Source organism: Pelodiscus sinensis, chromosome 15 (assembly GCF_049634645.1).
Source record: "Pelodiscus sinensis isolate JC-2024 chromosome 15, ASM4963464v1, whole genome shotgun sequence".
NCBI lineage: Eukaryota > Metazoa > Chordata > Testudines > Trionychidae > Pelodiscus > Pelodiscus sinensis.
Window position 1 is genome coordinate 1,066,013 of NC_134725.1, and position 22,558 is coordinate 1,088,570.

At 50.8% G+C, this 22,558-nt stretch overlaps 1 protein-coding gene across 1 annotated transcript in view; it reads left to right on the forward strand.

Moving 5' to 3' along the window:
• The window catches only part of LOC112547596 (BICD family-like cargo adapter 1), a 281,178-nt gene that overhangs the window by 12,266 nt on the left and 246,354 nt on the right, over window positions 1-22,558 (forward strand). Inside the window, exon 2 of the mRNA XM_075897779.1 lies at window positions 10,273-10,488. Within this exon, the coding sequence (XP_075753894.1) occupies window positions 10,273-10,488 (216 nt within the window). The remainder of the gene's footprint in view (window positions 1-10,272; window positions 10,489-22,558) is intronic.

Genomic DNA, 22,558 nt, shown 5'->3' on the forward strand with positions numbered 1-22,558 from the left:
GGTAGTACCCCGCCAGTCCCAGAAATTGTCGGACCTTCCTTTTCGTGGTCGGGGTGGGGTAATTTCGTATGGCCTCTACCTTCCCCACCAGGGGCCGGACTAGCCCGCGCCCCAAACGATACCCCAGGTAGGTGGTCTCTTGCACGCCGATTTTACACTTTTTGGGGTTGGCCGTGAGACCCGCGTCACGGAGCGTTCGTAGTACTGCCGCCACTTGGTTTATGTGGTCCTCCCAGTCGCGCCCGTAGATGACCACGTCATCCAGGTAAGCTGCAGCATACACCAGATGAGGGGCAAGCAGGCGATCCATCATCCGCTGGAAGGTGGCAGGTGCCCCATGGAGGCCGAACGGCATGCGCACGAAGTGGAAAAGCCCGGACGGGGTGGTGAAAGCTGTCTTCTCCTGGGACTCCCGATCCAGCGGGATTTGCCAATAGCCCTTAGTCAGGTCGAGGGTTGTTATGAACTTGGCTTTTCCCAGGCGCTCCAGCAGCTCATCCGTCCGTGGCATCGGGTAGGCGTCAAACTTCGATATAGCGTTTACCTTTCGAAAGTCGATGCAAAACCGAAGGCTTCCGTCCGGTTTAGGGACCAACACGATCGGGCTCCTCCACTCACTCCTGGATCGCTCGATCACTCCCAGCTCCAACATGGTGTGGACCTCTCGTTCCACGACGTCGCGCATCCGTCGGGGAAGAGGTCTGTTTCCCTCCCGCACGACCTGACCGGGCGGAGTCCGGATGGTGTGCGTTATCGCCGAGGTTCGGCCCGGCCGCGAGGTAAAGGTCCTGGCGAAGGTTTCGACAAGGAGCTGGGCTACGCGCCGTTGGTTCTGCGACAGGGTGTCCGCGAGCTGGGGTGTCTCTTCCTCCTCGGTGTCAGGGACCCTAGGACCTAACCCGGGTTCCGACGGGTAGGGCGCGACCAACATGCATTCTCGCTCTTTCCAGGGTTTGAGGAGGTTCACATGATATATTTGTTTTTTTCTTCGCCGGTCCGGCTGATGAACCTCATAGGTGACTGGGCCCACTCGTCGGGATACCTCATACGGCCCCTGCCAGCGGGCCAGCAATTTTGACTCCTCTGAGGGGAGTAACAGCAGCACCCGATCCCCGGGTTCAAACACTCTTTCCTGGGCTCCCCGGTTATACCCTCGCTCCTGCTCTCGCTGGGCCGCCTGTATGTTTTCTTGAGCCAAGGCCCCCACCTGCGTGAGTCTCTCCTGTAGTCGAAGTACGTACTGCAGAAGCCCGACCGAAGAGGAGGGGGTCCGTTCCCAGGTCTCCCTAACCAGATCGAGGACGCCCCGAGGTCGTCTGCCATACAGGAGCTCGAAGGGGGAAAATCGAGTGGAGGCCTGTGGCACCTCCCGCACCGCCATCAAGAGCAAGGGGATAAGCTGGTCCTAGTGCTTCATATCCGCTGGAGGGAATCTTCTCAGCATCCCCTTCAGGGTGCGGTTGAACCGCTCTACCAGCCCGTCGGTTTGGGGGTGGTAGACGGAGGTCTGTAGCTTGTGAATATCCAGGAGGTCGCAGACCTGACGCAGCAACCGGGATGTAAAGTTCGTTCCTTGGTCTGTCAGTAGTTCTCGAGGTAGCCCCACCCAGGCAAAAATCCTCACCAACTCGTTCGCGATCGTGCGGGCACGGGTGTTTCGGAGGGGGACGGCCTCAGGGAACCGGGTTGCATAGTCCATGATCGTTAAAATATACCGAAATCCAGCCGCGCTCCGTGGAAAGGGCCCCACTATGTCCAAGGCGATCCTTTCGAAGGGGGTCCCTACCACGGGCAAAGGGACGAGGGGAGCTTTCGGCACGCCGGGAGCTGCGGCGAGCTGGCAGGCTGGACATGACTGGCAATAGTCTTTGACCTCTTTGTACACCCCGGGCCAAAAGAAGCGGGCCAAAACTCGGGCCAGGGTCTTCTCATGCCCGAGGTGTCCGGCGGCGGGAAGGTCGTGCGCCAACCTCAGCACGGCTCGTCGATGGGTCCGGGGTACCAACAACTGGGCCTCTTCTTCCTGCGTCTGCGGGTTCCGCCCGACCCGGTAGAGCCGGTCGGCTCGTAGCTCAAACCGAGGCCAGTGTGCCGCCCTCTGTGGATCCACCACCGTCCCATCAACACAAGCGAGCTGGATGTAGGCCTCCCGCAGGGTGGGATCCTCCCGCTGGTCTCGGGGAAAGTCGGTCGAGTCCAGCGCGACCGGCACGTCCTCCGGGTCCGAGCGCCCTGGGTCGGCCGGGTCAGATGCGTTGCGCCCGGCGGGGCCCTCCCTGTCGAGCGACCCCTGCGGTCGGACGGCCTGGAGTTCCTCCCCCAGGAGTTCCACGCGGGGCTCGGTCGGTGCCGGGACGTCTGTAATGAGAGCTGTAAGACCTGGCCAGTCACGACCCAGCACCATAGGGTATGGCAGGTGCGGCACCACGCCCACTCGCATCATTCGGGTGACTCCCCGTACCGTCAAGGGGAGCCGGATCTGAGGATAGGTCTTCACATCCCCATGGACGCACCACAGCTGCAGCTCCCCCTCGGGCACCGCGGTGTCAGGCAGTGCATCGGGGCGGATAAGCGTCTGGCTGCATCCCGAGTCAAGGAGGGCAAACACCGCGGGATCCCCCGCGGGTCCCCGCGTGGTCAGGGAGGGGGAGCTAGCCGGGGGAGTCGGGGCGGCCCCCAGACCGGCCTGGTCCTGTTCCGCCACCTCCTGAAGAGCCTGGCAGTACTGTGCTCGAAGCTTCACTGGCGGCTGTCGCCCCTTAGTCAGTCCTTCGGGCATTGCCTCTCTCTCCATGGCCCTCCCGTCCGAGCTCACCGAGAGGGGAGGAGGGAACCCCGCAACTTCTCTCTCTTTGCGGGGGTGTTTTTATTTTTTATTTTTTTTTTTTTGGTATTAGGGTCCACTGAGGAACACGCGGGGCCCTTACCTCAGGGCCGGGATCGCGTATCTTCTGCCCACATTCTCCACCATCTGTGAGGGGGCGCGAGGGGGTCACTCACCACCGCAGCGGGGGTCCGTCGTCTGTCCCCGGAATCAGTCCATTCCGTCTGGCCAGGCCTCCGCTCACGGGCGTTCCCCTCTGGGCCCCTTCCAGTCACATATGTCTCTTCGCCACACTGCCCTCCAGCAGTGCCCAAGTCACTCGCTCTGAGCCCCCCTTCTGGGGGTTTGGTGTCTCTCCAGCAGGCCTGTCCGAGCACCCTGGCCCAGCCTAACTCTCTAGCCCTGCCCTAGCTCCAGAGAGCGTCCTGCTCCCTCGGCAGCCAGGCTCACACTGCCTGTGCTGAAGCAGCCCTTCCCCTTTATAGCTCCCAGCTGGGCCTTAATTGGCCAACGCCGCCCAGCTGGGCTGAATTCCCCGGGCCTGCTCCAGGCCAGGGTTTGGCTCTTAAAGGGGCCAGTACAGGGCAGCTGCCCTGTTACAGTGACATTTGTTCAAAATATTGTTTAATTACACAACTTTATTAGTTTAATTTTCCCCAAAGTCCATGGTTTTAACATTTAGACCTTTTCACTCCCAGTGCATTGTTTAATAGTTAGATTGGCTTTTGTTTCAAATTGAGAGACTGGGTGTTTTGAGATCTTGACTCTCTCATATTCCGGGACCAACATGGCTACACAATACAGGCAGTCCCCGGGTTACATACAAGATAGGGACTGTAGGTTTGTTCTTAAGCTGAATCTGTATGTAAGTCGGAACTGGCGTCAGCCGCTGCTGAAACTGATGAGTTTCAACCGCGGCTGAATCTGGATGCCAGTTCTGACTTACATACAGATTCAACTTAAGAAACCCAGGCGTCCCCAAGTCAGCTGCTGCTGAAACTGATCAGCGGCTGATTCCAGGAAGTCTGGGGCAGAGCAACTCTGCCTCTGGCTTCCTGTAGTCAGCCGCTGGTTGTGACGGTCCGGGCCGTGTCTGGGCACAGCTGAGGGCATCCGCTCAGGGCGAATTGCTCGAATCCGGGGTTCCTTACAGCCCCCGACTGGCGACCTCTCCACACAGGCCACAAACCAGTCTCACAGAGCGCTTCAGCAGCCTGCCTGAAGCCTCCCGAGCAAAACCCCTCCGACACCCCAGCAATATCCGTGCCCCAGATGGCCCCGGGCCTATACACGGGTGAGGGGTTCTAGCACCCCATCCCATCTACCCCGAACAAGTTCTGTCCGGTTCCAAGAAACCAGCCACAGATCCCTGGTCAATTTACCCTCTGGACCTTACCCACAAATCACGCTGGGCCAATCCTTTAGAATCTATATCTAAAGGTTTATTATTACAAGAAAGAAAAGCATGAGAGTAAGGTTATTAAAGTACAGTACGTTACATGCACCGAATCTCCCAGTTCTCGATGCAGGCTCTAGCAGAGGTGTTGCAGCTGCTGGTCAAAAGTCCTTATTGCACATCCTACGATCAGGATGGGTTCACAGGTCTTCCGGGCTCTTCAATCCCTGCAGTGCTGCCTCTGGGATGAAGTGCTGAGCTGAGAACCAAATGGCATCGACCACATGGCCTCTTTATACTCCTTCCTGGCCTCTTCTAGTCTGCCGCAAGTCACCTGGTCAGAGGCCAATCTCTATATTTCCTGCTGGCTGCCCTCAGGTGACAAATCCCATTCTTTGGGTGTGTCCATAGCCTATTGAGAGCCATTGTTCCACAGGGCTTTGCTACTCAGCCTGTCCATAGCCATGCTTAACCACATTCACAGAAATATTCAGCTTCCACACAGATTACAGATTCCTACCTACACACACAGACATTATACACTCACATAAATAGTGTACATAAGATCAACAAACAATAATCTCCCATTCAATACCCCACATGGCTCCCCCCACACCAATTTCTGGGGCCAACACCCCCACCTAGGGGTGCAGCAGCGATCTGGCTGCTTCCCTCCAATTCAGCAACATGACACCCCCAACGCAAAATTGATGCAGGAAGTGATGCCAGTAACATCACTGAGGGCATCACAGGCCTCCCCAACCAAAATGGTGGTGTGCCTCAGTTTCCTTTTTACACAGGACCTTCTGGCTGGAACCCTTTTTGTCCTGTAAGAAGTTCCAAAACCAGTTACAAGTGTTAACCATGAAAGAGCAACATCACAATGTCCCCTTACATACCGTCTGTCGTTTGGTGCATCTCCAGACAGATTACATGGTATTTTCATAAGCTCATGCACACTGTATACCGTTACAATTCTCTGCAACAATAATACATTGGTTACAAGAATTAACATCAGTAACAAAAACAATCCTATATCAGGTGTATATTGACATTCCCCATCATGCCCCTTCTCTGGCCCCACACCATTGCAGTTTTTTCCCTTCAGGTTCAACCTGCAAATCTTCTTTGTCAAAGCAAGTCCTGCCCCTCCTCCCTGTCCTGTGGGCTCCAGGCCTGAAACCTCTGGCCTGACCAAGACAAAGGGCTGGCTGGGCGTGACTCCCTGGCTCACAATGGCCCTGGAATTCTCCCCCTTCCCCCACTCAGTGGGGTAACAGCAGTAAGCTGTAGACTCCCAAGTCTCTCCTCTGTCCCTCTCTAACCTCTGTTTCCACATGGAACCAGATATCAACCTCCCTGATTGATTATGAGTGTCCACAGTGTCCAGAGATGGGAGCTTAATTGCCATCTCCTGCATCCTAGGGAGAGTGACCACACAGCTGTTCTGCTCTGCATACTTAGCTACCCAGCCCTTCTCCTGAATCTGAGACACTAAGTTCCCACTCTCCTCATTCACCTGGGAATAATCCTGTCCCACACACACTGACTTCCCAGCAAGCTGGTCACACACAGTCACTGGGTTAGCAGCCTGCTCCAGTTCTCTGGATGTTCCTGCCTCATCTGGAACAACCCTCAGTCCCTCTGAGACCTTTCCAACACCATCCACACTGGGTTTCCCTAAACCCAAGTCATTGGAGTCACTGTTAACAGACAAATTCTGTCTGTCAGGCACCAAAACAAGTGTCTCGCACAAGAAGCTGCTGCCGTTTACAGGCAGAGCTTTCTCCTGAATGCCTTCTCCCAGCAAGGCATCGTCACCTCCCTCAGTTACAGCAAACTGCTTGCTACAAGCACTGCCAGGACTCTCCTCCCTATGAGCTTCCTTAGGCAGCAGTTCACCCTTCCCTGGCTCTGCAGCAGCCTTGCCCTGCTGAGCCACAACCAATTCCTCCTGCAATTCCCTTATTCCCTGAGTCATCTCTGGCCCCTCAGGTGGATTCACTGATAATCCCCTCTCAGGCACATAGACAGACTCACAAGAGACAGGGTCAGAGGCATCTTCACTCCCTGTGCAGCTCTCTAGATGGCTGTAAACGTCCACACCATCATTAGGCACCAGAGTTAACACACCCTCATTCTCTCCTTGTGCCCGGGCTAAGGGGTCTCCCTGCTCCCACTGAGCAGCTCCCCCCTCTGCCAGCAACACAGCAGCATCAGGCACAATATCAGGGTCACCACTGTCTGGTCTCTGGGGTTCTGGTAAAACACTGACTGTCTCTACCTGAGTCACCTCATCCCTCTCCCCAGCAGACACAAACCTTGGGCCACCCCCTTCCTGGGCCTTAGCCATATCCAGACCCAACTCTGGGACAACCACACTGCTCTCAGCCTTCACAGGCTGTGGGGCACCTTCCTCAGACACAGGAAGAAACTCTTCCCCACACACAGCCAGACAACCAGAGACAGCTTCTCCCTTGTCCCAACACCCCTGGCTAATCTCAGGCATACAGCTAGCCACTGGGACAGCTTCCTTTACTGCCCCCTTGCTACTTCCACCAGCCAAATCGCCAGCTTGCACCCACTGTGCTTCACACAACTCAATTTCAGCTTGTGCAGGTTCAATTCCACAAACCTCACCAGCCACCAGCTCCTCAACTAAAACTTCACTCTGGCCAGCCACTCCAGGCTGCCCCAGAGAAACATTTCCCTGATTTCTGGGCTCTTCTTGCCCTGGTTCTGATTCCAGCCTCACCTCTGAGGCATCAGACGGGCCCTCACCCACAGGCTCACATATAGAGACACTTTCCCCTTGGTTACAGGGAGACTGACCAGCTCCCATGAAACCAGCCACAGCTCCAGGAAACTTTTCATACCCACATGCACCCCCTTCCCAAACCTCCCTGTTAGCTACAGGTAACACACAAGGTTTGCATTCACACATGCTTTGGGGTTGGGTCATCACATCAGCTGGGCAAAATACGTCTGCCATATCATAAGCATACCCCATACCCACAGAGTTATACATTGAACCTTCAGGAGGATACAGTCTCTCTTGTTCTTTTAGTCTCTTAAGCTAGAGGTCAAGTCTAGCATTTTCCTCCTTGGCTAGGGCCATCTTCTTTGCATGCTCTACCTCTTCCCTCCGCTGTCTCTCAGCATATTCTGCCTTTTTCTCCTCAAGTTCCCGATCCATCTCCTTCTGTCTCTTAGCAATTTCTTCATCTGCCTTCCGCCTTCTTTCAGCAGCCTCCTTGGCTTGCTTCTTCTCCTTTTCATCCACATCTCTGGTTAGTAACAACACTACCAGATCTAGTTTAGAGGCCCTTTTCCTAAAGGCAATGCCTCTCCCCAAGCACAAATCCTTCAGAGCACTTTTGCTCAGACTCTCATATAATTCCGGGTTCATTGCAGCGGCTCTTTAATCAACCAAACTCTCAACACCAAAAATCAAATTTAGACAGCGTGGGGTCCTGATCCCAAAGCTCAATTGACCAAGATCTGTGGATCCTGCCGACTACGCCACTGTGACGGACCGGGCCGTGTCTGGGCACAGCTAAGGGCGTCCGCTCAGGGCGAATTGCTCAAATCCGGGGTTCCTTACAGCCCCCGACTGGCGACCTCTCCACACAGGCCACAAACCAGTCTCACAGAGCGCTTCAGCAGCCTGCCTGAAGCCTCCCGAGCAAAACCCCTCCGACACCCCAGCAATATCCGTGCCCCAGATGGCCCCGGGCCTATACACGGGTGGGGGGTCCTAGCACCCCATCCCACCTACCCCGAACAAGTTCTGTCCGGTTCCAAGAAACCAGCCACAGATCCCTGGTCAATTTACCCTCTGGACCTTACCACAAATCACGCTGGGCCAATCCTTTAGAATCTATATCTAAAGGTTTATTATTACAAGAAAGAAAAGCATGAGAGTAAGGTTATTAAAGTACAGTACGTTACATGCACCGAATCTCCCAGTCCTCGATGCAGGCTCTAGCAGAGGTGTTGCAGCTGCTGGTTAAAAGTCCTTATTGCACATCCTACGATCAGGATGGGTTCACAGGTCTTCCGGGCTCTTCAATCCCTGCAGTGCTGCCTCTGGGATGAAGTGCTGAGCTGAGAACCAAATGGCATCGACCACATGGCCTCTTTATACTCCTTCCTGGCCTCTTCTAGTCTGCCGCAAGTCACCTGGTCAGAGGCCAATCTCTATATTTCCTGCTGGCTGCCCTCAGGTGACAAATCCCATTCTTTGGGTGTGTCCATAGCCTATTGAGAGCCATTGTTCCACAGGGCTTTGCTACTCAGCCTGTCCATAGCAATGCTTAACCACATTCACAGAAATATTCAGCTTCCACACAGATTACAGATTCCTACCTACACACATAGACATTATACACTCACATAAATAGCGTACATAAGATCAACAAACGATAATCTCCCATTCAATACCCCACATGGCTCCCCCCACACCAATTTCTGGGGCCAACACCCCCACCTAGGGGTGCAGCAGCGATCTGGCTGCTTCCCTCCAATTCAGCAACGTGACACTGGTCAGTTTCAGCAGCGGCTGACTTGGGGACGCCTGGGGCAGAGCAGCTGGGGTGCTGCTGGGTTAGTCCGGAGCGGCGCTGCGGGACCAACCCGGCAGCCCCCAGCTGCTCTACCCCAGGGGTAGGCAAGAAAAGCCTGGTCTGCTGGGGGGGGGGGCCACTAGCTGTACCCCCCCCCCCCCCCCCAGCAGACCAGGGAGACGGGGGTGGCGGGACCACCCAAGTCCTCCACGACTTTGCTCCGTCTCCCTGGTCTGCTGACCTGGGAGACGCGGAGCAAAGCCGCAGAGCACGCGGGCAGCGGGACAGTCCAGGCGCGCCGCGGCTGTCCCACTGCTGGCGTGCTCCGAGGCTTTGCTCCCCATCTCCCTGGTCTGCTGGTCAGACCAGGGCGACGGGGAGCAAAGCCTTGGAGCACGCGGGCAGCGGGACAGTCCAGGCGCGCTTGGGCTGTCCCGCTGCGGGCGTGCTCCAACGCTTTGCTCCCCGTCTCCCTGCAGACCAGGGAGACGGGGAGCAAAGCCTTGGAGCACGCCTGCAGCGGGACAGCCCAGGCGCGCCCGGGCTGTCCTGCTGTGGGCGTGCTCCGCGGCTTTGCTCCTGTCCCCCTGGTCTGCTGGGGGGGTCCAGCAAAGCCGCTGGACCCCCCCAGCAGACCAGGGACACCAGAGCAAAGCCGCCGCCTGGGCGGCTTTGCTCGTTTGCCCGGGAGCAGAAAGCGGCCAATGGGATTGTGCTGGGGGCAGGGGCGACTCCTGAAGCTTCCCTCCTCTCCTTCAGTTTTGAAACAGAAACAGAGCCTGGCAGCCGCATTTCTGCATGGCACACGGGGCTGCGGGGCAAGCAGGGGAGCCTGCCTAGGGCTCCCTGCTGCCTCCGTGGGCTGGATCCAGTGGCTTGGTAGGCCGGATCCAGCCCGCGGGCTGTATTTTGCCTAGGGCTGACATAGTACCACTACATACCCAATTAGGTCAGAAAGAGCCACTTGACAAGAAGCAAGTTTTATTGCAGGGTGCCTAAAGCATCACAGAAGTGTTTTTAAAGATCTCTGACAGCAAGGTAAGAATCACAGGATGCTATTAGTGATAGAAAGGATGCTATTAGATTGACCCTCCCAAAGATTGTTTGAGTTGACTCATGTTTGTCTAAATTATTAATTAGTCTGTGACCTAAATTTTCTGCTTATTGACATTCAGAGTGTGCTTTGCTGTTTCTCTGTATTCAAAACAAAATTTGGCATTTTTTACTTCTTTCTTTATCTACAAAGCACATGGGCAGATTTATTATTGGAATAGGAAGATTTTTCAGTACCTGTTTCTTGACTCTAATATAGATTTGCAAGTCATGCAGAAGTAGCAAATTCTTGTTTTGTGTTTGCATAGAAGTACAGAGAGGAACTGATGCAAAATGAGGGACATCTGGGAATGGGGAATCCAGTGGGAACATCCAGCAGCCTGTGATTTCCCCCCCCCCCTTTCATAATCTTTTTCTTTCTTTCTGTTACCTAGTATCTAGAACAAGAGAAACACGAATTAAGGCGACGGTTTGAGAACAAAGAAGGGGAATGGGAAGGAAGGGTGTCAGAGTTGGAGAGTGATGTGAAACAGCTACAGGATGAGCTGGAGAAGCAGCAGGTTCACCGTCGTGAAGCAGATCGAGAGAAAACACGAGCTGTCCAGGAACTATCTGAACAGAACCAAAGACTCTTGGATCAGCTCAGCAAGGTGAGGCCTTGTAGCAGGGGAAGTGATGAGGGCAAGGGAATTGGAAGTCCCCACAACATTAGTCAAATCTGTCATTCAGAAAAGTCTTGAACTCTTTGGTAATCAACCTTTTACACAAATAAGGGAGATTGTTCCCCTAAAAAAATCTATTCCATGTCTCTGCTCAAACTACATTAGTGTCCCTAACAAGATGTCTTGTCTTAAAACTGCACTTCATATCCTGAAGACAGGCTTTTCAAGGTGATCCACAACACAATTTTACATATTGTTAATTGTGCAATCAAGGATGTTGTTATGAATATTTTGCATCCAACTTTCCAACTTCTTTTTTCCTCTCCAGGAATTTAAATCAGACTTCTAAACAGCTATCAGCTTGAAATATCTTGAATATTTTACTATCTGCAGGGCAAGACTAATCTACTAATTACTAATCTATGTAATGATGACACCAAAGGCCCAGTTCTGTCTCCAGTTATCCAGGTGTGACAGTTATTGAGTTACATGGTCACTTGAGGATCATACACTAATTCTGTTCATGGTCTGAGCTCCCTACAGGGAGGAGCAAAGGGGGCACTTGTCATGGGGCCCAGCAATTTAAAAGGTCCTGGGGCTCTGGGCCACCACTACTGCTACAGCAGAGTGGTAGCTGGAGCCCCAGGCCCTTAAAATTACCACCAGAGCCCACACAGCACTGTCTGGGTGGAGCTGAAGGGTGGTTTTTCCTAGCTCTGACCCTTCCACCTGAGGCCCCACCCCTTCTGGGGGGCCCAAAGCCAAGCGCGCCCCCCCCCCCCCCCCCATATTGTTCAGGGCTTAGCAAAGCTTGTTGCCAGCCCTGGCCATGGTTAAACATACACAACCCTACTAACATCATTGGGATTGCATAATTTTTTACTAAAGGCATAATTTGGCCCACTGCATGAAGGTGGATTAAAAACTATGATGTGAAGTTTTCCTAGCTTAAATACACACCTTCAATAATTTAAAGAAGGGTGATTAAGGTTGTCAGGCCCCAAAACTAATGCATCTTAGATGCATGATGACTTCTATTGGTTCTCTCGGAGTACCATGGAATAAAGGATACAGATTCTTAATTTTCTGACAAAGTGGGCTCCAGCCCACAAACATTTATGCCCAAATAAATGTGTTAGCCTTTAAGGTGCCACAAGACCCTGATTGTTTTTTAATAGAAATGTAATAGTCCATATGCAGGGCCAGATTAACCATTAGGCTAATAAGGTTATATCCTTAGGCCCTCCTGCTCAGGCAGGAGGCAGGGCTGGGGGAGTGAGCTTGCTCTCACAGTCCTGCTGGAGCCTGAAGTGCTTCTGCCTGCAAGAAAGACAAGGCAAAGCAGCTCCCTGTGGCTTAGAAAGAGCTCCCTCTCACTCCTTGACAGTGATGGAAGGGGGAGAGCAAGCAACAGGCAGCATTGGTAGGAATCGGGGAGGTTTCAGCCCCTTCTGCCCTTCCTACATGGTGTGGGAGCTCAGGCAGCCAGGACCAGTGTGGGGTTCACCCCTAGCCAGCCCCTTTCACCTGCCTGCTGCTTAGCACAACTGCCTGCAGGAGAGCTCTAGGAGCCTGGCTGGCAGTGCACCCACCTCCTGCAGCAGAGCGCCTCAGCTGGTTCTTACTGCATCTGCACACCACCTTACTTTAACTTCAGGTTTATTTAGCTTTCAGTTTTTGGAATGAAACCAGAGGTGAATCTTTTTTTCTGCCCCAACTCAAACTTCTTTTTCAAGTGGGATGTTGGGTAAGGATGTTGACAAAGCCCTGGCCGGGTTGATTTAGATGGGATTGGTCCTGCCTAGAGTAGGGGGCTGGACTTGATGACCTTCTGAGGTCTCTTCCAGCTCTATGGTTCTATGATTCATAGAATGACTGTGATTTGAGAAGGGAATGAGAACAAAGGCCAATTTCTGGGGACAGTTATATTTTTGTAGCTGTATTGACTTCAGATCGGGGTCCAGGAGAACAGATTTTTGCACAACAATAAATTTAGGTCCCTTCTGCTTTTTCACACCTGGATAAGCAGAATCTCATTCACTTTCCTTCCTAGTGAACACTTTATAGGGTGGAGGGGAGAAGCAAGGTCTGTCTGTGCCCTCTGCTTGATCCTTCATTCTACACCAGCCTAGTAAACAAACCCCATCCAAACCTGGTGGTTCTTTTGAGATGTTGATTTTCAATGAAGCCTTTTTGTTAAAGGGGGAAAGAGAACACAACAAGGGATAGCTCTGTTTTGTCTTACTCATTCAAAAGGTGAAAGCTCGGGGACTGGACTAGATGACCTCTAGAGGTCCATTCCAGTCCTATGATTCTAATTGTGGAAGAGCTAATGAATACAGAAAAAATTCATTTAGGCTGCTGGCTACAAACAGGACACTGTAGTAGATCTCTCCCCCCTCCCCCCCCCAGCTCTCTAGCTCCCACATTAACCAAAAGCCACCCGATGGTAGCCAGAGTTCCCACACAGGGCCCAGGGTCTTATCAAACGTCTGTCAGAAGTACCCAGATGATCTCCTAATTAGATTTTACTAAAGAATTTCTTCAGTTTGTTGGATTCGTATCACTCTCAGATGCAGAGAGAAAAGATGATGAAAGCTTATCTATTGGGATATACCGAGTTATCACTGAATCCAATGTAACAGAATGTTTCCCAAATGTTGAACTGCATTACCACTGTATTTGTTACCCATAATCACTAACTATAGTGGAGAACATTTCTTTTCTCTTCTAACAAGGGTAAAAAGTGTCCTCCGATCCACCACAAGTCAAGAGCATCTCAGTGGTTTGTCCCTCTTGAGCATTGAGAATGAAATTGTCAGGTCTTTGAACTATGATGATACTACTCATAACTTTGCCACAGCTAAAGTGTGACAAAATTGTTTGAGTGTAGTGAAAGTAGAATAAATGTGTTTAATTTTCCATAAATATGTATATAGATAAATGTTTGATGACTTTATAATTTTTTTGCAATATGTAGTTCATACTTGGGCTCTTCCCTCCCACTAGCCTTCGGCCCCTCATAACCTTAATCCGGCCCTGTCTATATGGTAGTATCCTTGCAAGAATGTCTCATGTGAATGTTCTAAAGTACTCCAGCATATCAAGTGCAGTACTTGGAGCAGTACAGTGCACTGTGTAGATTCAGGCAAAAAAAACCAGAACTGGAGTCAGCAGAGAAGCAGCAGCTCAAAGTGTAGTTTTGGGTCAGGATTTTGTTGTCTAGAGCTGATAGGAATACAGTGTTGGTAAAGGAAAAAATAAGGCCTGAATCACAGCACTGGCACCAGGAAAATACCAGTAGCTGGACACAGGGGTTCTGGCTGCAACTGTGCATTTACTTGGTCTTTTTGTGTATGTAGTTTCTGCAAGGTCTCTGTACAAGAGGAAAGATGAGCTTGTGGTTAAGGCATTGGACCTTGGGAAATTATAGGTTTTGTTCCTAGCATTACCACAAATTACCTGTGTGGCATTGGGCAACTCACTTAATGGCTATGTCTAGACTGGCATGATTTTCCAGAAATGCTTTTAACGGAAAAGTTTTCCGTTAAAAGCATTTTCGGAAAAGAGCATCTAGATTGTCACGGACGCTTTTCCGCAAAAGCACTTTTTGTGGAAAAGCGTCCGTGGCCAATCTAGACACTTTTTTGCGCAAAACAAATCTCAGCTGTCTACACTGACTTTTGCCCGAACGGGAGCAGCATAGTATTTCCGCAAGAAGCACTGATTTCTTACAGTAGGAAGTCAGTGATTTTGCGGAAATTCAAGCGGCCAGTGTAGACAGCTGGCAAGTTTTTCCGGAAAAGCGGCTGATTTTCTGGAAAAACTGGCCAGTCTAGACACAGCCAATGTGTCTTATTTTCCCATCTCTGATTTTTATTTTTAATAGAATAATCCATTCCCTAGCTCCTGGGGTGTAGACAGGGGGTGCAGGGCCTCAGGTACATGCCCCCAGTGTCCCAGGCATTGGGCCCAGGGCAACACCCCCCCGACCACAAGCCCTGCCCCACCCCTTCCACGAGCCCTGACCCTGCTCTGCCCCCTTCCTGGCCCTGTTTTGCCCCCTTGCCCCCAAATGATTTGAGACAGGGGATTACTGGCAGGCCTAGTGTGGGGTGACAGCAGGGGTCCCCCCCCCCCCACACACACACACACTCACCGTGGAAGCAGGAGCTGGAGTGACTCTGTAGCCTGCTCTACTCTGCCTGGCCACCCTCTCCCAGCCCACTGCACTCAGCTTCCTGCTGCCACAGTGAAGCAGAGTGCAGCAGGAAGGGGTGGTGCAGAGTGGAGCAAACTGCCAGGTTGATCCAGCTACTGCTGCCATGGTGGGGGGGACGGACTCCTTCTGCCACCCTGTGCCAGGCCTCACAGTGATTCCCGGTCCACCCTGGGACCCATCCATAGGACGGTTGAGGCAGCCACTGTGGGATGCCCCAAAGTGGCAGCCTGGGGTGGCTGACCTGAACTGTCCTATGGACAGAACAGCTTTGGGTGTAGAGGAGAATTCAACAACATTTCTCTGTAATGTCAGTGTTGCTCTTAATAATCTCATATCTTATTCTGAAGATATTTTTGTGATATCTGACCTGGTAGAAGTGCTTTGCAGTGTTATGAGAGTGACCAGGATTTGATTCTTGTTCATATTATTTCCTAGGCTAGTGGTTCTCAAACTGCGGTTTACAGATCACTAGTGGTCCATGGCCTCCTTACAGGTGGCCTGTGGCTCAAACTTAGTCCCCCACTCCTCCCCCCCGCAGCGGGGGAACCCTCACTGGTGCTCCAGCCTCGTGGCCACTGAGAGACTGGAGTACCAGCTCTGGTTTCCTGCTCGGAGGGGTGTGCGCGCGTGTGTATGTATGCAGGGGCAGATAACTGTTTTGCGGGGCCCAGGGCAGCATAATCTTGTGGGGCCCCCCTTTGCCACGGCGCATGCGCGGGGCTTTTTGAAGCACGGGGCCCGGGGCGGCCGTCCCACTTGCCCTGCCCTATATCCGCCCCTGTATGTACGTATAGAAAGCCCCAACCTTCCCCGCCAGACCCAGCTCGTGGAGAAAGACAGAGCAAGCGGCTCCACGCATTGCCGCTCTCCCTCACCCTGATGGGAGAACAGCAATGCAGTGATGCACTGTCTGGAGGCTTTTCCCCGCTACTCCCATTGGCGGGAGTTGCAGGAGGCCGTGCCCGGAACTGACAGGGGTGCGAAGCCAAGTGCCCCCCCTCATGACCAGATCCTGCACTCTAGTCCCTCACACTCACACACACCCTGCCAAGACCCGGTAACCCCAGCTTGCTCCTGCACCCTCCCTCCTGGCCAGACCTTGCGACTTCACCCCTTCCTGCACCCCACCTCCCACACAGATCCTGCACCCCCACCCCATCCCACTCACTGGCAACCCTGTCCCACACATTGAACCCCTCATTTTTGTCCCCACCCCAGAGCCTGGGGGGTCCACAAAATCCACTAACCCCAGAAGAGTAAATCCAGCCCATGGGAAACCTGAACCTCAGTCCTCCCTGTCCCTCCCCCTCACCCTGTGAGGCTGGAGTGCCAAAGGAGTGAAATGTCTCAGTTAGGGCCACATCAGTGAAGGATGGGGGTTTTTGGAGGGCTTTTTTAACTTCTCACTTGTGTGGGCCTCAACTGATTTTTTTTTTCTGTGGGTCAGTTTCCCCCAACCCAAAAAAGGTTCCCCACCCCCTGTGTCAGTCAGACAGGACTCACAAGTTTGTCAGACCGCTTTGTTTATTAGCAAAGCAGCTCTGCTAATTCACCCAGAAAATGTGAGTACTATACAAGGTTCAAACTCCTTGATTTATACAGTCAAAAGAAAGCCAAGTTAACAAGATTAAAAGAAAGGCAAAACTTCACATGATTAGTATGAGGCTAGTCAAGTATCTTCATTTCCACATCAAGCACACAGCAATCTCCTGTCCATATCTCCCTGGTTATCTCAATTGCTTTCTGCCTAACACCTAGGCTACGTCTACACTGGCCCCTTCTCCGGAAGAGGCATGCTAATTTTGAACTTTGGAATAGGGAAGTCCGCGGGGGATTTAAATATCCCCCGCGGGATTTAAATAAACATGGCCACCACTTTTTTTCCAGCTTGGGGAAAAGCCGGAAAAGAGCGTCTAGACTGGCATGATCCTCCAGAATAAAGCCCTTTTCTGGAGGATCTCTTATTCCTACTTCCAAAGATAAAGGAATGAAAGATTATGTATTTCATTTATTAAACAGCATTTTGTTTCCAAGCATTACATTACTTTGTACTGCTTTTTATCCTGAGATCTCAACATTAAATGAGCCTCACACTGGTTCTGGAGTAGCTAAAGGACATAGGAAAGATGGTCTTGTGGTTAAAACACAGGATAGCAAGTTAGGAAATCTGTTCTTAGTTATGCTTCAGACTTTAGATGAAAGAATAATTCATCTTGCTGTACATCAGCCCCCCCTAAAATTGAAGATATTTTCTTTCCTCACAGGGGTAATGAGAGGCTAAATTAATGTTAAGTGATTTGTGATCTTCAGTTGAGAAAATGGTATAGATATGTAAAGTTCCCCAAAACAGTTAATATTACTATATTATGGGCACTTCACCTACCCTAGAAATGCAGCTCATTGGATTGCAGTAGCTATTTGTTTATCAAAACAGAGCAGTTGAAAATGGGAAATGAAAAAAAATATTGTATCCATTTGAAATTCATGGAGGATTTAGGTGGGCAGTATTGAGATCATAATTAATTTTCCCATCCCTGATCTAGGTTCACATACATGTATTAAGTTGGCTTTGCAGAGTTGCATTTCCAGATTTGATATTAGGGAAACAAGTTGGGCCAAATTCATCCCTGGTGTAACTCTTAAAGGTATAGTGATATTACACCAGGAATGGATTTGGTCCACAGTGTTCTAATGACTTATTCTATAAACACGTATTTAATAAAAGCCTCTCAGGGTCTTCTGTATGAGGTTGTTTCAAATAACCTGACCGAACATATCTGGAGATGAGACACCTACCCTCTGTTACTAAGTCAGCTCAGACTCTAGGACATCTTTCTGAAAACAGAAGAGCAAACTTTTGTTGCCTCAGTCTTGGAAGGATCTTCCTGTTAATTACCAGTTCTGCATACTGGGGCTTGCAATTTAATCATTGGTTTGATTTGTTTTTAATAGGGATGTTAAATAGCATGTAATTGAATAGTTGTGTAAGGGCACCAAATTTTAGTGGTTGAACAACTATTTGATAGTCCCTGGAGCCGGGGCGGCAGCCAGTGAGCTCCGACCCCACTCCCAGGGAGGCCCCTGCAACCCCATGCTGCTGCCCTTCTGTCTGGCTTCCCACACAGACCAGCTCCTGCCTGCTGCCCCATGCTGCTGCTTCTGATACAGAGGCAGCAGTACAGGGTGGCAGCAGACCTTGTCCATGGGGTGAGGGAGTCCGAGCTCCCTGCGGACAGAAGTTGCTTTGCGGTAGCAGCCCCTGTTCGCGGTGAGTCTAGGCTTGCCATGGACAGAGGCTGCTTTGCAGCAACCTCCCCTGTCCCCTCCCACGCTGCTGCCTCTGATAGAGGTAGCGGGGGGGGCAGTCGGCACCACAGAGAGCAGCGTCAAAGCTGTTCCCCACTCTGGCACTCTGAGTGCAGAAGGTGGGGGCCCTCAAGAGACCTTAAAAACTCTGCTTCTGCTTAAAGACTCCCCAAGGTCACAGATTCCCTGGCCTTGGGAGATAGGTTGCCACCATCAAGTGAAAACCCCTTTCTTCTTGAACCCAGGAAGAAGCACTTTAACTTCTTCCAGAGGGGTACCCCCAAGCTCTTTTACCATAAGAGAGCTTGGAAAAAAGAAAACAAGCAGCAATCTCTGTGCCTGCCTAGCCTGAGAGGTCAGCTATCACAGACCTCCTGTTACCTTCCAGGACACAAAAATCAAATCATCACCTTAAAAAGGTGACTTTTATTAATAAAACAAAAAGATATACGTGGTAAAGCATACTAGGTTGCTAGGTGTTATAAAGCAGCTGAGAAAAGAACAGATTAAAACACAGAGCATTGTATCTCTGGAATTCAGTTTAATACAGTGTATGGGTGGGGGCGGGGAGGCACAGAGATGTTTAACCAAACAACAAAACAAAGAAAATAACCCGATCATGTCTAAATAGACATTTCATTCTGAGACTACTTACAGAATTGTGCTTTAAGGTCCAGTCCATTTCCATTCCCACTATTCCTTGTAGGCATGATAGTTCTGCCTGGTTCAATTCTTGTTCCCCCAACTCCTGGCTTAAAACTCACACAAAAAAGCACGCAGGCATATCTTCCCATTCAAATCTCAACACCTTTTCCCATTGTCTCCCCTAGCTCCCTGCCAGCACCTGCTAGCTACATGAGTTTAACCCTTTAGTCTCAGAATGCTGGACAGCATTCCTTCTATCCATTAAAAGCTGTCTCCCTGCGTGTATTGGCTCCCGCCTGCCCCCTTGCCCTCTGTGTTGCTGCCTCTCTATCAGAGGCAGCAGCATGGGGGCGGCACAGATCAGGTGCTCATAGGGATCTGGCTTAAAGCCAGTTCCCCATGGGCATCAGCTCTTCCCTCACCACCCCCTTGCTGCATCTGATGCATCCCCCCCCCCCCTTGCTGCCTCTGTATGTAGTCGACAGGATTAACTAATAAACCCAGGTTTATAGGTTAATCGTGTAGTCATCTACACATTGATATCCCTAGTTTTTTAAAAGTACTCTTTAATTTTGTTGTGGCTAGAATTGTTTTGATGAAGCAGCCATCAGCTGTATGCTATTGAAGCTTATTGCATTAAATCTTTGCACAGGAGGATCTATAGCAGGCCTGGGCAAAATACAGCCTGCGGGCTGGATTCAGCCCGCCAAGCCACGGGATTTGGCCCATAGACGGCGGGGAGCCCCAGGCTGGCTCCCCTGCTTGCCCCGCAGTCCCATGTGCTGTGCAGAAATGCAGCTGCCGGGCTCCATTTTTGTTTCAAAACTGGAGGGGAGGAGGGAAGCTTCAGGAGTGTCCCCCCCCCCCCCCCCCAGCACAAGCCAATGGAAGCTGCTTGTTTGAATAACAGGTAGTCAAGAACCACCATGCCGCCCCTCCTCGGCTCAGTTATTCACTGAAGTACGTGGCCAGGCAAGCAGGTAGGCTGGCTGGGGAATGTTTTAAGCTCTGCAAGCCTTAGCTCTGCAGGCAGGCTGGTTTGGCTGCTGGCTGGTAAGTCTCCTGGTCACAGCCTGCATCTGGCACCCCAGCCCCTCCCTACCCACCGCCCCCCCACTCAACATATCCAAACCCTCTGTCCCCCTCTTGCACCCCTACCCCCTCCCAGATCTGGAACCCCAATCTCCTGTCCCAGATCACAATCCCCTCCTACCCTAGGTCACATCCCAAACCCCTGCACTCTAGTCCCCTGCCCTAGGACACAACTGCCTCTCTCTCCTAGACTCCAGTTTGCCCTCCTGCACCCCAATCCCTTACCCCAACCGCCCCTCTGCACCCAACCTCCATCCCAGACCATGCATCTCCATTAATATCATGGAAGAGTGCGACCCTCGACCACTTTCCAAAATCTTGGAGTGGCCCCATCAAAAATTATTGCCCACCCCTGATCTATAGGCACATATTGTCAGTGATGCAAAGTTGGGTTCAGAGGCTGAAGGTCATCTCACTTGAGTCAGTGTATCCTGATAAGTCATGTTCTTATGTACTACATATGCAATAGGGGATATGCCTGCCTAGATATGGGGATAGGTGCAAGATTGCAAAAGTCAGAATATTCGTTGTCAAAGGGCCTGATCGAGGAGTCAACTGAAAGACTCCATTGGGCTTCAGCTCAATCACTTTATGAATTGTATGGGACTGTTTGGCTGCCCCTCCATTCCCCGATAGCTAAAAATCCCCACATCACTTACAGAACCCTGTTTATTCCACACACAAGGAATTTTCTGCAGAATTTCAAGAAAGACTTCTGATTAACAAATTAATACCAGAGCAGAGATTCCAAGATAGTCCAGCTTCATGACATATCATGACCAGGTTATAGGGACATTCTATACTAAAGCTGTAAATATGGGACATTACCACAGCTGTCTGTTCTTCCCTGGAAAGCCCTTCACCAAGCTGATTCAGTGCCCTAGCTGGATGCTAAGAAACATGTTCAAATACTTTTTAAGTGAAAATTGTCCACTTGTCTGCCCAGAAAGGGAAAGGTGTTCACAGACAGATGCAGAGAAGTTTTAAGCTTATAAAATTGCTTTAAGATCACTGTAGATCTCTCCCTATTGGTATGCTTAACAGAGGTTTGCTGCTGCTTACATGGGGGATGGCTTCATTATCTCAAAGGCTAAACTGCTTGGAACCACAAGTTTGAATTCCAGGAGGATCAGGTTAGCCCCATATTTTGAGGTAAATAACTAAATTCAGTAAGCTGCACAGGATGAATTTCAGCTCAGACCTTTAAAGTGAGGTCCTGTCTGCTCACTCTGGGCATTCAGGGTCCCATGGCCCTTGATGTAAATTTATGGTTTGTCCTAGTTTTCTTAATCAAAATGTCACTTCTCTCCATCTTTGTCAGCAAATATAAGCAACAAGTGATTTTCCTCTTTAGCAGCCCCCATGAGCACATCTTTTAACTCCATTAAAATATAATGCAGAGTTTCCCCAATGTCCGAGTGGAGAAATTTAACAGGAGGATAGGAGGAGCAGTCTTCCCTCGCCTGTGTGTGCCGATAACTACTCACTTCATCCCAGCTGTAGCTGAATTTCAGGGGTATGTACACTCAGTACATGAAATGTACACTCAGTGGATGAAATGTCTAAGGATGAAAGGTGCTATATAACTATAAGGTTCTGGTGTTTTTAGGATCATTCCTAGCTGTGACAGTAACTAGGCAATGCTGCACTACACCTTGTGGCAAAGGAGAGGGAGACCAGCAGATTTTACAAGATGAAGCTCCAGGGGAAGATTGTTTAGCATTTGCTGATTGTAGGTGTGTTTTCCATTCTCTTAAGTACCTTGTCCCTCTACTGGACACCATCAGCATAGGAGAATGGTAGGTGTTTTCCCATCTGATTCCTGCAGCAAGGCTTTACGGGAGTGAGAGGGTATTCTACTTATCAGCATCATCCTACCTTTTTCCTGGGGATGATCAATATCACTGTACTCTGCCTATTTGCCATTCCTGGAGCTGCTCAGCAGCTCCTTCACCAGTTGCTAGGCAACAGCATATTACATTGCCTTAGTTTGGTGATGTTGCTATGGTGACAAGGTTGTTATTCCACTCATGACTCCACTGCAGTAAGGCTGCAAGTGCATGGAAGATGCAATTGAGACATCTAAGCTGGTCAGTCAGGAACTGTCTGACATCTCTATTAAAATGAATTGTTGCAGGGAAACAGCATGCCCCTATCTCCTGAATTAGACATCATGCATTTTGTTTAGCTGCAGCTGAAAAGAGGTTTTCCTTGATTTGCCTCCAGACTTCCAAAAATTGTCATGGAGATTGACAAGCCAAGAAAGCTTATACCCTAACAAATCTGTTAGGCTCTAAGGTGCCACGGGCCAACTCATTTTTGCAAATGCAGACTAGTATGGCTACCCCTTCGAGACCTTTCAGCCCAAAAATGAAAGCCTATACCTTACTGTGACAGGTGATGAAGAAAAAATTTTTTCAAATACTTACTCCAGGCAATTTAGCAATGCTCACCTTACTGAAACCCATTGATAAAATGCATTTTTCCCCCCCACACAAAACAAAGCCTCAGATAAGAAGGTGCAAATTCTTCCACTTAGGTGACAGCTGCACCTGCTTATATCAAGCTGAATTTGGTCTTGTATCCATAGGTGCAGTAAGTCAGGGTGTGGCAGGTGCTGCAGCACCCCCAGGTTTTGGGCATTCTGGTCACATGACCCTGGTGCCTGAGGTCCCGGCCACCAGGTCACGCATGGCCACTAGAGATGTAGAATCCTAGTTAATCAGTTAAACATTAGTAGGGCCATCACAAGGGTGGGGTAAAAGGGACGCTCGGCCCAGGCGCATCATAATC